This window comes from Grus americana, chromosome 29 (assembly GCF_028858705.1).
Source record: "Grus americana isolate bGruAme1 chromosome 29, bGruAme1.mat, whole genome shotgun sequence".
Classification (NCBI taxonomy): domain Eukaryota; kingdom Metazoa; phylum Chordata; class Aves; order Gruiformes; family Gruidae; genus Grus; species Grus americana.
This window is the reverse complement of record NC_072880.1, coordinates 3381014-3394613: the sequence shown is the minus strand read 5'-3', so window position 1 is coordinate 3394613 and position 13600 is coordinate 3381014. Positions and strand designations below refer to the sequence as shown.

The 13600-nt window shown below is 62.9% G+C and overlaps 3 protein-coding genes across 15 annotated transcripts in view; all 3 read left to right on the top strand.

Moving 5' to 3' along the window:
• The window catches only part of LOC129197596 (cell adhesion molecule 3-like), a 33506-nt gene extending 22148 nt beyond the window's left edge, over window positions 1-11358 (top strand). For 5 of the 10 annotated variants that reach the window (XM_054806204.1, XM_054806200.1, XM_054806202.1 and 2 more), the window contains one exon: window positions 76-4470. In XM_054806204.1, the coding sequence (XP_054662179.1) occupies window positions 76-194 (119 nt within the window). In that variant the 3' untranslated portion in view covers window positions 195-4470. Of the gene's footprint in view, window positions 1-75; window positions 4471-8457; window positions 9000-9257 lie in introns of those variants that run through there. The other 5 variants (XR_008574351.1, XR_008574353.1, XR_008574352.1 and 2 more) reach the window with 3 other exon arrangements.
• On the top strand, window positions 5560-8176 carry ACKR1 (atypical chemokine receptor 1 (Duffy blood group)). Its single transcript, XM_054806207.1, has 2 exons — window positions 5560-5821; window positions 6307-8176. The coding sequence occupies exons 1-2, from the start codon at window positions 5801-5803 to the stop codon at window positions 7234-7236; spliced, it is 951 nt and encodes a 316-aa protein (XP_054662182.1). The 5' UTR covers window positions 5560-5800; the 3' UTR covers window positions 7237-8176.
• Window positions 11317-13270, top strand: DUSP23 (dual specificity phosphatase 23). Of its 4 annotated transcripts, none has more exons than XM_054806210.1 (4): window positions 11317-11414; window positions 12259-12531; window positions 12752-12933; window positions 13103-13270. In XM_054806210.1, exons 2-4 carry the CDS (start codon window positions 12262-12264, stop codon window positions 13128-13130), a joined length of 480 nt encoding a protein of 159 aa, XP_054662185.1. In that variant the 5' UTR covers window positions 11317-11414; window positions 12259-12261; the 3' UTR covers window positions 13131-13270. The 4 variants fall into 4 exon arrangements, with proteins under 4 accessions (XP_054662185.1, XP_054662186.1, XP_054662184.1 ...); XM_054806211.1 differs by lacking the exon at window positions 11317-11414 and adding an exon at window positions 11497-11736 and having other exon boundaries at window positions 12219-12531; XM_054806209.1 differs by lacking the exon at window positions 11317-11414 and adding an exon at window positions 11501-11736.
• The last annotated feature ends 330 nt before the right edge of the window (window positions 13271-13600 follow it).

The following is a 13600-nucleotide window of genomic DNA, read 5'->3' as shown; positions in this document are numbered from 1 at the left end:
AGCCTTCCCCTGCTTGCGTGGGAGCGGGGTGCCAGCAGGGTCCCCCTGTGACACTGACCCCCTCTCCCCACCCAGGTACCTACCTGACCCACGAGGCCAAGGGGTCGGACGATGCCCCAGACGCTGACACGGCCATCATCAATGCAGAGGGTGGCCAACCCAGCGGCGACGACAAGAAGGAGTATTTCATCTAGGGTCGTCAGAGAGAGTGAGAAATGGAGCCAACAGACCCCGATGGAAACGGAAACCAGACCACAAACCCCACTCAACCCAACAGATTTTCTCTCGCGCCCAGCACGGGCAGACAGACGGACAGAGGGATGGCGGGACAGAGAGCAGAGAGCAACCGGCCTGAGACATGATGCTTCTTCTTGAACTTGTACAAAACGTTATTACTATGAACAGCGAAAGCCCCGGCCCCGTTTGCTTGCTTGCACCTCCATCCCTGCGACCGGCGCTCGCACAAAACACAGACCAACCAGTGAGTGAGCGACTTTCCTTCTTCCTTTGGACCTTTGCTTTGGTTTTGTGGCTGCTCTTTGCTTTGGGCCCTTGGTTGGGATGTTGAGCTGGGGTCGATGTAGCTCTTTCCTTTGTTTCTCTCCATTTTGGTTTCTTTGACATCCAAGGATAAAATCAGCTCCAGGCTCTAGCGCAAGCTTGGGGCACCTGGGCAGCCCCTCTGTCACGAATGCTTGCCCTGTGCCTCCCACCGAGAGCCGGGACCCACATTCCCATTGCTCCCCCGGCCTCGGCTGCTGCGTGATTGCCCCAGCCTCAGCTGGGACGGGGAGCACGGCCGATGTGACAGGAGCAGGACGCCGACGGGCAGCGTCTCTGCCTCCAAGGTCTTGGCGCGTGGCTGGGGTCAAGCGGGGAGTGACCCCGGGCCCCTGCCCTGATTTTATCCTTGGTGGTTCTTGTCGAACAGTGTCCATTCAGGAGGAGAGCTGTCCTCGTGCAGTAGATGTGTGAAGGGGGGGTGAGCTTCCAGGGTGGGAACTGCTGAGGCCCCCAGAGAGACTGGGAGCTGCTGGGCACTGCAGCTCCCGGGTCCCACCCCAGCGGGAGGGGGGAGGGCAGAGGTTTGGGGGCGAATCCAGAGAAAAAGCCCCAACTTTACAAATTCTCAGATTGGAAACGTCAATTTAAACCATCTATTGAGATGTTCAGTGCAGGAAGCAACCTGTGCCAGGAGCACCAGGCAGAGCCAGGAGAGTCAGCAGGCCTGCAGCCATAGCCACCCCCTCTTCGCTGGGCCAGCTCTGGGGTATCCAGAGCCTCTGGAAAGGTCATTTAGACCCTCAGGGTGACTTCAGCCAGAGCTGATGCAGCTAGCGGTACCACGGGAGCTGAGCTGAGCTGGAGATGACCTGCTGCCCAGCACAAGCAGCCCAGCATGGCACGAGGCCTGGGAGATGTGCAGAGAGTGGCTCCACCAGGGTCTGCTGCTCGGAGCTGTCTGTCCCCCTTCCCTCCCCAGCCCCTTCCCAGGGCAGATGTGAGCTTGGAAAAGGCCGGTTTCTTCTCGGCTCCAAGGGATGCAGCTAACAGCAGCTGAAATGCCCAGGTTTAGTGTCTTGGTAGTTCTGGGGTCTCCAAGGAGGCTTGGGGGGGCTTGCCCTACCCCCTACCTGTTTCACCGTCTCTTCCAAGACAAAAATAAGCACCTTTCCCAACTCTCCACCATGTCCCCAGGGTCTGCTTGGCCCACCCCAACCACACACCCACAGGATGGGGCTGCAGGGGGCTGCACACTCCAGCATCTGCAGGACACCCCACAACCCCGGGGAGCCAGGCCCCATCCCTCACCCTTGAGATGAGGTTTTCCAGCTTCCCAGGATCCCAGCATCTCTCACTCTGGACACAAGGCGTTTGCAGGAGCCGTCCTTTGGCTGGGCACCCTTCAATTTCAGGTTGTCTGGAGGGAAGGAGCAAAAGCCCTCGGTGGTGCAGTAACCTCACCTTGGAGGTAGAGGAAGAGCTTGTGTCCTCCACTGTTGGGGTACCGGGTGCCCGTGGGGCAGGTAGTGTCACTCCCATCCAGACCCTGTGAGCGAGTGGCACGAGGAGGACGCCCGCGGGGAAGCCATCGCAGAGCAAGCAGGGCTGGAAGGGGGGCTGGGGCCAAGCAGACAAGGAAGAAGAGGCACGGCTCGGAGGCAGGCACAGGGTGTGAATGAGTGATGCATTTGTGGCATTTGGGCATGTGCACAGATGTGACTAGGTTCACCATGGCTAAATTGTGTGTTAGGAGCACGCAGGCAGCAGGGTGTTAGCACCTCAAGAGAGAAGTGCACGAAGCCATCATACATGGTGAAGAAAACCTGCGGTTTTCTCAATGTTGTTCCTCCCTTCCTGTCTCTTTGGAGGAGGACGTTGGCATGGAGTCCCAATGGTAGCTCCGAGCTCGTTTCGAGGAACGCAACCGTTGCTGCCGAAGATAACACTGCAGATGTCGATGCTGTTAACTACTCCACTGCACACTGAGCATGTATGAATGTGCGACCTGATGCTTCGCTGAAGATCTTTAACATTCACTATGAAATAGACGTAATTCCTTCAAATAAAAATGCAAGGACGTGTTTTCAAGTACAATTTAATCTCACTGTAAGTCTACATGCCGTAGATGGTTACAAAGAAAGCCCCAACTTGGGGGTCTGGGAGTGAAGGGGGTTAACTGGTCCCTAGGGAAAGGGAGGTGGGAGCTGAGGTTGGACAGGGATGTTTGTGCCCTTTCAAGGCAGCGCAGGCACAACCGTAGCCAGTTTTTCCCCGGCACCATTACTCCAGAGCTGCTTCAAGGGCTGGTGCTGGTGGTCACCGTTTTGCCTGGCAAAAGAAGTCAGGATTTGGCCTTTTTAAGATGTCACCCAGTAGGGGACATGGCAGGATGCAGCATGGGGAGGACCGGGCACAGACAGCACTGGAGCTGGACCCGCTGCCTGCGGCAGATGTCAGCAAAGGATGGACCGGGTCTCATGCCGTGTGGGCCCCTTGTCCTGCTATGGCTGTGGGGGTCACAGGTCCTGGGAGCGATGGGAGCATGAACACGAGGCTGTGTCTGCAAGCAAAAGCCAAAGGGCTTTAGCAGGGGAGCAGTAGTCCCGCTGCCATGGGCACGAGGACAATGGAGACCCCGTGTCACATGTGAGGGGTGACAGATACACTAGGTCACACGTGTGAAGAGAGAGATGTGGTGGGATGAGTGTGAGGGGTGATGGGGACACCATCATGAGGCTGCGATGGGCCATGTCACAGTGTGGAGGGTGCAGTGATGGTGCACCCACCGTGCTGCTGGTGGAAGGTGTGATGGGACACACCATGTCATGAGTGTGATGGGGAAACTACTTTGCGAGTTTGAGACCCTGATGAATAGATCGTGTGATCGGTGTGAGATGTGTTGGGAAACACCATTTTGGGAGCCCAGGGGCATGGTGGGGTACACCAAGTGTTGAGTCTTTTGGCATGATGAATACACTGTGTCACAGGTGTGAAGAGGAACAGGTACACAGCCACGAGTGGGGGCACAATGGGTGTCAGTTGTGAGCTGCACCACACCATGACTGTGTTAGGGTGAAGTGACGGGGGGGTGATGGGCTGCACCCTGTTGTATGTGCACAGCGCTGTGGTGCACTGGGTCAGGGCTGTCAAGGAGGGTTGGGTACACCATGTCGTAAGTACAAGAGGCGATGTGGGTTGTGCGAAGGGGTGAGAAGCTACACCTTGATGCTAGCACAGGGGTGACGCCACACACCATCAGCAGCACAGGGAGGTGGTTGGGTACGTGGTGTCACTGATGTGGCTGATGGTGGATGTGCCGCGCTGTGGGAGAGAAGAAGCGATGGGGCAGGCAGTGCTGCTGGGGTGGTGACATGAGGGACATGCTGTCACAGGGGAGAGGGGACACTGGGCTCCTGCCCCTCCCTGCCGGTGCCCAGCAAGGCTGGGCACTGTCACCACGTGGCTGGGAGAGCCCAGGGCACTAGCCACCTCCCTGGGCCTCGGTGGCCCCTTCGGAAGCTGGGGGTCCTTGTTGGCCACACGGGCAGGGGACCTCCAGCCCCATGTCCACCCTGTGCCACTGCGGTCACCCGTGCTGGGCCCAGGGCATCCAAACCAGGATGCAGCCAGGGCCAGCACTGGGGGAGCGAGGAGGATTCGGAACCCTGTGGCCCTCGTTTGCAGCCAGGCCTGTTCACTCCTGCTCACCAGCCCCGGCAAGGCTCCAACTGCTTCCCGGCCGGCACTGAACTCTCAATAGACACGAAAGCCATATTTGTAGGGAGCTCTGGAGATGCCGTGGGGTGGCAGCGGGACAGGGCAGAGGACGGTCTGTGTTGTTGTGCTGTGTTCTTGTATGTACATAAAAGGGAGACAACGAACGTTGATGTGACTTTATAACCTTTCTAATATCCTGTGCTAATCTCGGAAAATAATCCTATAAATATATCTGGATTACACACGTTACCTGCCTGCGCGTCTCTGCTTCTGCCTGCGTGCGCCGGACACTGACAGGGCCTGGGAGGTGTCGTGGCTGTGACCCCCATGGGACAAGGGGGAGCCAGGGGCACCGAGGCCAGGGGAGGGGGCAGAGCTCAGCCTGGTTGGGGACACAGCTCACCCCGGTGCACAGCATGGGAGGGACACGGCTGAGCCCATCGCAGCACCTGTGGAGGCATAGCTCAGCCCCCTCAAGCGCTTGACCGCCAAACCCCTCAGCCCCCCTCAAGCCCTTGACCCCCACCCCCCTTAGGCCCCCAAACCACAGTCTCCAGCAGCCACCTGTCCCCAGACCCCCTGTGCAGACCCTCGCCCCTTCACCCCCAAATCCCCCCACCTAGTCCCCCAGACCCCCACTGCAGACACCCAGTGCCTGACCCTCAGCTCCTCCCAAATTACTAGTCCCCCCAAACGACGGTAACCCTCAGTCCCAACCCCTTGATCCCCCCCCCCATCAACCACTGCCCTCTGGGGATGCTCCCACCAGGCATGAGGGCCACCAAGTGCCACCGGCCTCTGCCAGTCCCCGCCAAGCTGGGCTTGCTGCCCACTGCAGCCCAGGGAGCCCATGACTCAGCCCCGATGCCATGGGGTGACCCCACAGGATCCGGCCTCCCAGTGGGGTATCCTGAGGAAGGGCTGTGGATTTCCTTGCTGTACGGGAGCTGCAAAGCACTGTGTGCCCGGGCTGCACCACCACAGGGTCGCCTCAGCAGCCGCCTGCACCCACAACACCCACCCTACACCCCAGAGCCAGATTTGCACGCAGTCGGCATCCCTGGGATGACACTCCACACATGCCTGAGTCCAGGCCAGCAATAGGAGCATCCACACAGCCAGGGTGCCTGTAAATACAATTCCTAATTAATTTCTGCCAAGAAGCGATTGTTTCCTGCTCGAGAAATTACAGGCTTGCGCTGGCAGCTCACCGGCTTTACCGGCAGTGGTGGCCCGCCTGTTTCCTTCAGGCCCTGGCAAAGGGGATTGCCAGGCCGGGAGGGCTGCTATTAAAGAGGCAGCTCTTATCTCGTTACCGCAGTCCTTTGCCTGCCTTTCAAGCGGGACGAGCAGAGCCCACAGGAGAGCGAGCAGAGCAGGCACTGCTGTGCAACACAGCTCTCGGAGAGCGTGCACTGCTGTGCACGGCACCCATTGGAGAGAGCGTGCACCCCTGAGTGTGCACCGCTGGGCACAGCACCCTGCAGTGAGCACACACAGCTGAGCACCTGCCACCACGCACAGCACCCATTGGAGACCCCAAACACAAAGGAGCAAGTGCCGTCCTGGGACACACATCATGGGCAACTGCATCCCGGTGGTGAGTGCCTCTCCCCTCCCCTGCCACTTTCCCTAGCAATTCCCCATCCTGTTGGATGCGAGGGCTGGGGACACGAGTGCACGGTGGTGAGGGGCCACAGCTCGCAATGCACACTGCTGGCAAATGCTCACTTGCAGATGGCTCAGTGGGATTAGCACTCACCTGCTGCAGGGTTTGCAACCCTCCTTTGAGGCTGTAAGAAAATTTGAGCTTTCATGCACAGTGGGGCCAGCCTGGGACAATCCCGTGCCTCCGAGGTATCAGCTGCAGGCAGCCTCTCCCTGCAGCATGTCCCTCCCTGATAAATTGCGCTGCTCAACCTGCACCAGGGCTGTAAATGAGTCTCCCGGCACCAGCAGGGCAGCAGCTCCATGGCAGGGAGCAGCGGCCCATCGGAGGGGACATCTCAAGCGATGCCTTGAGTTGCAGGCACTTGCCGTTCGTTGGGTACATCCCTGCCTGATGCCCACTGGTCTTGTTCACAGACCCCCAGCGTCCTGGAGAGCAAAACCTCCCTGGATCTGCTGGAGATCATGGGCAACATCTCCTACGATGACAGCAACATGACCTCTCTGGACTATGACGCCGCACCCTGCCACAACCAGTACTGTCCCCTTTTCCAGCGCGTGGCCCCTGCCTTCCTCGCTGTCACCTGTGCCGCGGCCACCCTGGGCACTGGGGCGCTGCTGGTGGCACTGGCCAAGCGGCCCCATGCCTGGGGCTGGCCCCAGAGCCGAGTGCTGGTGGCCCAGCTGGCAGTGGGGACAGGTCTCTTCGCTGCCCTGCTGCCACCAGTGGCAGTGGGCATCGGACAGGGCTGGCGGCTGGGCACAGGGCTGTGTAAGCTCACCCACCTGCTGTGGCACTGGAGCCTCTTCGTGCAGGGGCTGCTGGTGGGCAGCAGCTCCTGCAGAACCGCCTGGTGCCGCTGGGACCCCCGGAGCCGGTGGCTGGCCGTGGCCATGTGGGCTGGGGCACTACTGCTAGCGACGCCGGCAGCTCTCACCAGCGGCACGGTGGCGGCCCCAGAGACAAGCTGCATCCGCCGGAATGTGGACATCCTCTCCCCAGTGTACCTGCTGCACCTCACCCTCTGTCTCTGCCTCTTCCTGCTGCTGCCGGCAGTGCTGCTGGTGGCCACGGTGGCCATGCCGCAGCTAAGGGCAGGCTGGGAGCCAGGCATCTGCATGAGCTGGCTCTTCTTTGGGCTCTGGGTGCCTTACGGTGTGGGGCTGGCCATGGATTTTCTCCTGCAAGTCCAGCTGCTGCAGCCCACCTGCAGCACCTTCGAGCATTTTGACTACGTGCTGGGGCTGTGCGAGGGTCTGGGGGTGCTGCACTGCTGCCTGGGGCCCGCAGCACTGCTCGCTGCCAGGCTCTGCCGCCACAGGGCAGGCACGAGCGGCAGCTGCTGAGTTCCTGGCGCTGCAGCCGAGGGCCCCGTGCTGGCCACTGGCACCCAGCACCATCCCCTCTCCTCACAGTGTCCCCGCCAGCCCTGCAGCTTCTGCCCCACAGGCAATGCCCTCCTCCCCCCCAGAACCAAGGGGAGGGCAACATGGCCACCAGGCTTGGTGCCTCCCCTCCCTCTGTCCCCTTCCTTGGTGTCTCAGCCCCACCGTTTGGGGCCAGACACTCTGATTTGCTCAATGCAGATAGCCCTGGGGTGCCTCGAGCATCTCCCCAAGTCCCCATAAGGGGTGTCAGCCCCAGGCTCCTGCACGCCTGCAGGGACCCTCAAGGCTCAGCCCCAGCCCCCGCCAGGCTCCACGGGGAGACTTCAGCGGGCAAACAGGGCAGTGGCAATGTGAAGCAATAGGAGGATTTTTCACTCCCTCCTGACAAGCCGAGATAAGCGTCACATCCCACATCAGCCAGTGGGAACTGTATACAATATATATGTCTGTTAGAGCCACTCGCCAGGCTTGGTTAATGGCAGAGGCTGGGAGGTGCAGGGGAGCACAGAGGGGTGACATGCATCATCTCCGGCTAGGCTCCTGCAGGCCAAGGGACGGGAAGAGGGAGGCGTGTGCTCCTTGTGCCTCCAAATTAGCAGGAAAAGTTCATAATGAAGCTCTGCAGTATATTAGCAGGAAGCAAGATAATTTATATCCAGTGCTGGAGGCATCCAAGCCGCGCTCCTCCGTTCCCAAGAGGGATGGCTGCGTGCAGTCACAAGGCACACAGGATGTGAAACGGGTGTGGACAGAGAGCTGGAGGAGGGGTGTGAGCCTGCGGCTGGGACCTGCCTGCCCACAGGGTCTGGGGCCCACCATGGCAGCGCACAAGGAGCTGCCCTGGCTGAGCTAAGCTCTGTGGGACCTGGGAGCTCATCCCTGGTAAACTGAGGGACTGACTCGGTGGGGAACGAGCCCACATTGTCCCCAAAAAGGGGGTGGCCACCCGTGGCTGAGAGCATCCCACTGTTACCCCTGCCAACTCCATTCCCCCAGCACACCCGTGCAACAGCCCCGCATCCCCAGCCCGGACCCCCCCCCCCCGCCCATCAGCCAGCCCAGCACCGTCATTACGGAGCCCGGAGCAGCCGAAATCCTCCCCCTTCCCGATCAGACTGCACCCGGGAAGGGCTCCCAGCGCTCTGCACGCCGGCCTCGTCCGCTCGCCGGACACACGGACACCCCCGGAGGCTGCCGGACCCTCCGCTGCTCGGCTTCGTGGCGGGTTCTTCTGCCACCTGGTGCCCACAGCTCCGGCTTCGGGCTCCGGCCCTTTGGCCAGGACGGGGCGAGCAGAGCCCGGGGACGTGCCCGAAAGCCGCGGATCGGGGCGAGGGGTCGGGGCAGCTTCCACGGTGCCTCTCGGACGAGCCAGGACCAAACCGCGTCGCTCCCACAGGGGTTTTCCCGGCGAGTGAGCCGAGAGGACCGCGGCCGGGGCACAGCTCCAAGGGGAGCCCTGTGCAGGCGGGTGACCCACGGTCCTGCAGCACGGCCGCGTGATGGCGTGAAATCGCTCCTCCCGGGCCGGGCTGCAGGGGACCCGACTGGGGGGGGGAGGCGGCTCCCCTCCCACCCTCCGGCCCATAAACCCGGCGGGCGGCAGCTCTGCGCCGAGGCGGCTCCTCTCCCGGTACCGACCGCAGCACGCGGGACCATGGGCCGGCTGCAGCTCTGGCTCGTCGTCCTGGCCGCGCTCTCGGGGATCGTGGCCCAGGAAGGTAGGGGTGACACCGGGGGACAGGAGCCGGCATGGGGAGGGGCAGGTCCGGCGGGGACACGGCAGTAGCTCTCAGAGCCCTCTGCTTCATGCCAGAGCCCAGTCAGCGGGGCTGGGGGATGCTGGGGCAAGGCTGGGGTCGGCAGAGGGGACGTCAGGGACGCAGAGTCACCCCGGGGGGATGGAGAAGGGCTCAGAGGCAGTCGGAGAGGGCTGCAGGACACCCCAACCTCCTGCTGTGTCCCCTCTTGTCCCCCAGACCTGTACCGAAAGGTGTTTGTCTTCCGGAAGGACCCCAGCGATGCCTACGTGCTGCTGAGGGCCAAGCTTGAGCAGCCGCTGCAGAACTTCACTGTGTGCCTGCGGTCCTACACTGACCTGACTCGGCCCTACAGCCTCTTCTCCTATGCCACCAAGGCACAGGACAATGAAATCCTCCTCTTCAAGCCCAAGCCTAGCGAGTACCGGTTCTACGTGGGGGGCAAGTTCGTCATCTTCCGTGTCCCTGAGGGCCACGGGGATTGGGAGCACGTCTGCGCTAGCTGGGAGTCAGCCACCGGCATTGCCGAGTTTTGGCTCAACGGGAAGCCCTGGCCCCGCAAGGGGCTGCAGAGGGGCTACACGGTGGGGGTGGAGGCGGCCATCCTGCTGGGGCAGGAGCAGGACGCCTTTGGGGGTGGCTTCGATGTCTATAACTCTTTCTCGGGTGAGCTGGCTGACGTCTACCTGTGGGATGTGGGGCTGTCCCCAGACAAGATGCGAGCCGCCTACCAGTCCCTGCGCCTGCCGCCCGCCATCGTGGCCTGGAAGAGCCTGAGCTATGAGGTGAAGGGCGACGTGGTGGTGAAACCCCGGCTCCGGGAAGCACTGGGGCCATGAGAGCCAGCCGGCTCCGGGGCTGGGGCGGCCTCAGCCCCCACTCTCCCCTTGCTGTCCCCATCACCCCTTCACCTCTACAACCTGCCAAGAAGAAGGTGCCATCTGCGTGCCCCAGCCAGGGAGCTCCAGTTGGGACGGGGATCAGACAGAGCTGGGGAGGGCTAGGGGCACCACTCAGCCTGGCAGGGTCCCGCTGAGCGCCAGCACCCACCACCAACCTGTCACTAACACCTAGGGCACCCTTTCCCCTTCCCCACACCCCCTGAGCTGCCCTGCAGCCAGCTCCTGCATGGGCAGGATGTGGATCCACCAGCTCTGGCACTGCCCGACCACACAGGAAATGGCAGAAGTGATTAGGAACAGGCAGGCAGGGGCTCGGTGCAAGCCCTTGGGGATGTGGCACCTGTCCCCAATGCCCGTCCCCATGTGCAACCACTGTCCCCGAGCTCCCTGCCAGCCTACTAGGTCTGCAGGCTCCCGGGCAGGCAAACTGGCCCTGGGCCCCTCACCAGATTGCCAAACACCCCTGTGGGTTGGTGCCACCGGGTGCTTAGGGATGAAGGTCATGGGCGAACGTGACCATTGCATAGCCATGCTCACCCTGGCACAGACCCTGAGCAGCCCCAGGGCCATGGCACGGTGGCTCCCCTCACCACGGAGGTGCCAGCGGCCAGGCTCGGCAGTGCCATGGGGTAACTGTGGCTCTGCCTCCTAGCTCTCGCAGCATTCTTCAGCCTTGCTGCCCCATGAGGTAGGGATGGAGGGGCTGCGCCAGGGCCCGCTCCAGGCCCCATGGGGAGAGCAGAAGGTGCAGCGGGGAGCAGTAGTGAGATCCTCCTCTTCAAGACAAGCCTGGCAAGTACCAGCTCTACGTGGGATCAGGTTTGTGTCCTTCAGCATCCCCAAAAGCATCTCAGTGAGCAAGCACATCTGTGCCAGCTGGGAGTCCACCACCAGCATCATGGGCTTTTGGTTCAACAGGAAGCCCTGTCCCTGCAAAGGGCTGCAGAGGGGCTTCGCAGTGGAGGCAGAGGTGGCCATCATGCTGGGGCAGAAACAGGATGCCTTCGGGGCAGCTTCAATGCCCAGCAGTCCTTCATGGGGGAAATCTCGGCCATGTGTGTGGGACACGGAGTTCTCCACCTCAGGGGTGATAGCGGCCATGCACGACAGCCCAGATGAAGCCCCCATCTGCGGATGGAGAAACTTCCTCTGCAAGATCATGGGCGAGGTGTACCTGAAGGCCTGATGCCTGGTGCATGGCGTGGGGCTGGTGCACTCCTGTCCTCTCACTCATAGTGGCCAGCAAGCGCTGGGTGAGCCGTGATTGCCATGGGGTCTGTGCCCCCCCCCCCGCGCTGTGTTCCCCCCCCCCCTCTCTGCTGTGTCCCCCCCTCTGCCGTGTCAACCCCACCCCCGCTGTGTAACCCCTCCCCAAAGCCACCTGGCATTGCATAAATGAGAAAAAAATGGTTTGAAAAGCAGCAATGGTCTTTGCCGGGCAAATTGAAGCCCACCAAAGCTCGGCGTGGCTCAGGTAATTAATTCGGGCTCAGAAAACTCGTTAGGGGGAGGGTTGGCAGGAGAAAAGGTAGGGGGACGAGCCGGGGAAAGGGGCGGCCGCCAGCCCCGGGCCCCGCTCCCGTCCCGGGGCCACTCCCTTGCCCAGCGCTGGGGGACGGACACGGGCACGGAAGGGGGCCGGGAGGGGCAGCCCCGTGTCCCGGAGCCCCGAGGGCGCAGTCCCGCGTCCCGGCGGCCGGCGCGGCCCCGCCGCTAGCGACGGTCCCTGCCCGGCCGCGCCGCCGCTCTCTGCAGACGCCCCGCGGGCCCCGCTCCGCCACCGCGCGGCCTCCCTGGTACGGCGGGGCGGGAGGGGCCCGGGCCTGCTGGGGGCGGCCTGCAGGGGCGGCCGGGCCGGTGCAGGGCTCCGCGGGGGCCGGGTGCGAGCGGTGCGGCCTACGGGGTGCTCCGGCCGGTGCGGGGGGGCCAGGCCTGGCCGGGGCGATGGGCCTGGCCATCTCGGGGGGCCTGAACCGGGGGGTTCTGGGGGCCCGGCCGTGGTCTCTGGTGGGGACGGAACTGGGGGTCTGGCTGACAGTCCCAGGGGGTTTGGCCACGTTCTCCAGGGGGCTGGTACTGGGGGCCCTGGAGGCCAGGCCAGGGGCTCCGAGGGGGCCTGGACTGGGGTGCGAAGGGCCTGGCCAGCGGTCCTGACCTGGGGGTCCTGGGTGGTCGGGCCATGGTCTCCTGGGGGGCCTGGCAGGGGTTCCCGGGGGCCTGGCAATGGTCTCCCAGGGGTTTGGCCTCGCCGGGGTTCCCAGAGCAGCCCTGTCCCCAGGGAACATGGTGGCGCAGGCCCACAGTGCCGGTCCCCGCAGGCAATGGGGGCGTCTGAGCCCCCCAACTTCTCGTGGGTGGCAGAGGGGCGACTTGCGGGCCTGGCCATGCCGCGGGAAGCAGGGCACTACCGGTTCCTGCTGAGCCAGGGCGTGCGGCACCTGGTGTCGCTATCGGAGCGGGCACCCCCGCACCATGGCTGCTGCCCCGCCATCCAGCTCCACCGGCTCCGCGTGCCCGACTTCAGCCCCCCGACACCCGGGCAGATACAGAGCTTCCTGCAGCTGGTGGAGGAGGCCAACGCCCGTGGCGAGGTATGGCGGGGGGTACATCACACTGGGGAGGCAGCCACTGAGGGGGTGACACCGCGGGGCGGGGGGGGGGGGAAGTGGGAGAGGTTACACCAAGGGGGTAATGCCAAGGGAAGCAACACCTGTAACACCAAGGAACTGGGGAGCAGGGGAGGGGGCTGCAGCAGGGACACCTGCATCCCTCTGTGCTGCTGCCAGCTGATGGTACGGTGCTGTCGGCCAGGCTGTGGCAGTGCACTGTATGCTGGGACATGGCCGGACGGGCACCATGCTGGCCTGCTACCTGGCGAAGGTGCAGAAGATGAGTGGCGGCGATGCCATCCGGGAGATCCGGCGGCTGCGGCCTGGCTCCATTGAGACGCGGGAACAGGAGCAAGCCGTGATCCAGTTCTGCCAGCGTGTTCGGTAGGTGCAGCCCCATGGCAGGGAGTCCTGTCTGTGTGTTGCTCCACTCGCCGGAGGGGCTCCTTGTGCCGCGCTGGGGCCATGACTGGTGGCATGCTGGGCACAGCAAGCGGGAGGGGAGCTGTGGCTCCCAAAGCCCAGCTCGCTAGTGGGATCTGCCCCACCACAGCGCTGGAGAGGACAGCAAGGAGGCGTGAGCATGACCATCTCCCCAGGGCAGCGTGTGCTGGACGGGTTCAATGGAGACAGTTGCTCCAAAATGGCGAGGGGCCTTTCGCAGCACCAAGGTGCTGCCGTCTGTCCCCTCCCACATTAAAGGACTCTCCTGTGGCTTCTCTCCAGGTCTATGTGTAGGGAACCAGCAGACAGCACACACATTTGCAGCTCTGCCAGGCTGCCTGCCACCCCACTGCGTCACCCGGCTCAGTCGGCAGCTGCGCTCTGGGTTCTGGGGGTTCTAGCCCCTCTTGGGTCTCTGCCTGGCCTCAGCCCATGGGGAGCGCGAGCAGCTCCACTTCAGGCACCAGCAGGCAGGCCCTGGAGCTGGTCGCCCACCAAAGCAGTGACGCCGCATGGAGGGTGGCAGCCACATCAGCGCGTGGGGGCCGGCCTGGGATGCTGATGCTTAAAGTGAAGCTTAGATGGAATTTAGGCATCTCTGTCCAAA

Excerpts from the sequence above, each read along its gene's own strand:
- ACKR1 (XM_054806207.1), top strand. The coding sequence starts at position 5,801 with ATGGGCAACTGCATCCCGGTG. Across the intron at positions 5,822-6,306 it reads TGGGCAACTGCATCCCGGTG|ACCCCCAGCGTCCTGGAGAG; the intron begins GTGAGTGCCTCT and ends TCTTGTTCACAG.
- DUSP23 (XM_054806210.1), top strand. The coding sequence starts at position 12,262 with ATGGGGGCGTCTGAGCCCCCCAACTTCTCGTGGGTGGCAGAGGGGCGA. Across the intron at positions 12,532-12,751 it reads AGGCCAACGCCCGTGGCGAG|GCTGTGGCAGTGCACTGTAT; the intron begins GTATGGCGGGGG and ends GCTGTCGGCCAG. Across the intron at positions 12,934-13,102 it reads CAGTTCTGCCAGCGTGTTCG|CGCTGGAGAGGACAGCAAGG; the intron begins GTAGGTGCAGCC and ends GCCCCACCACAG.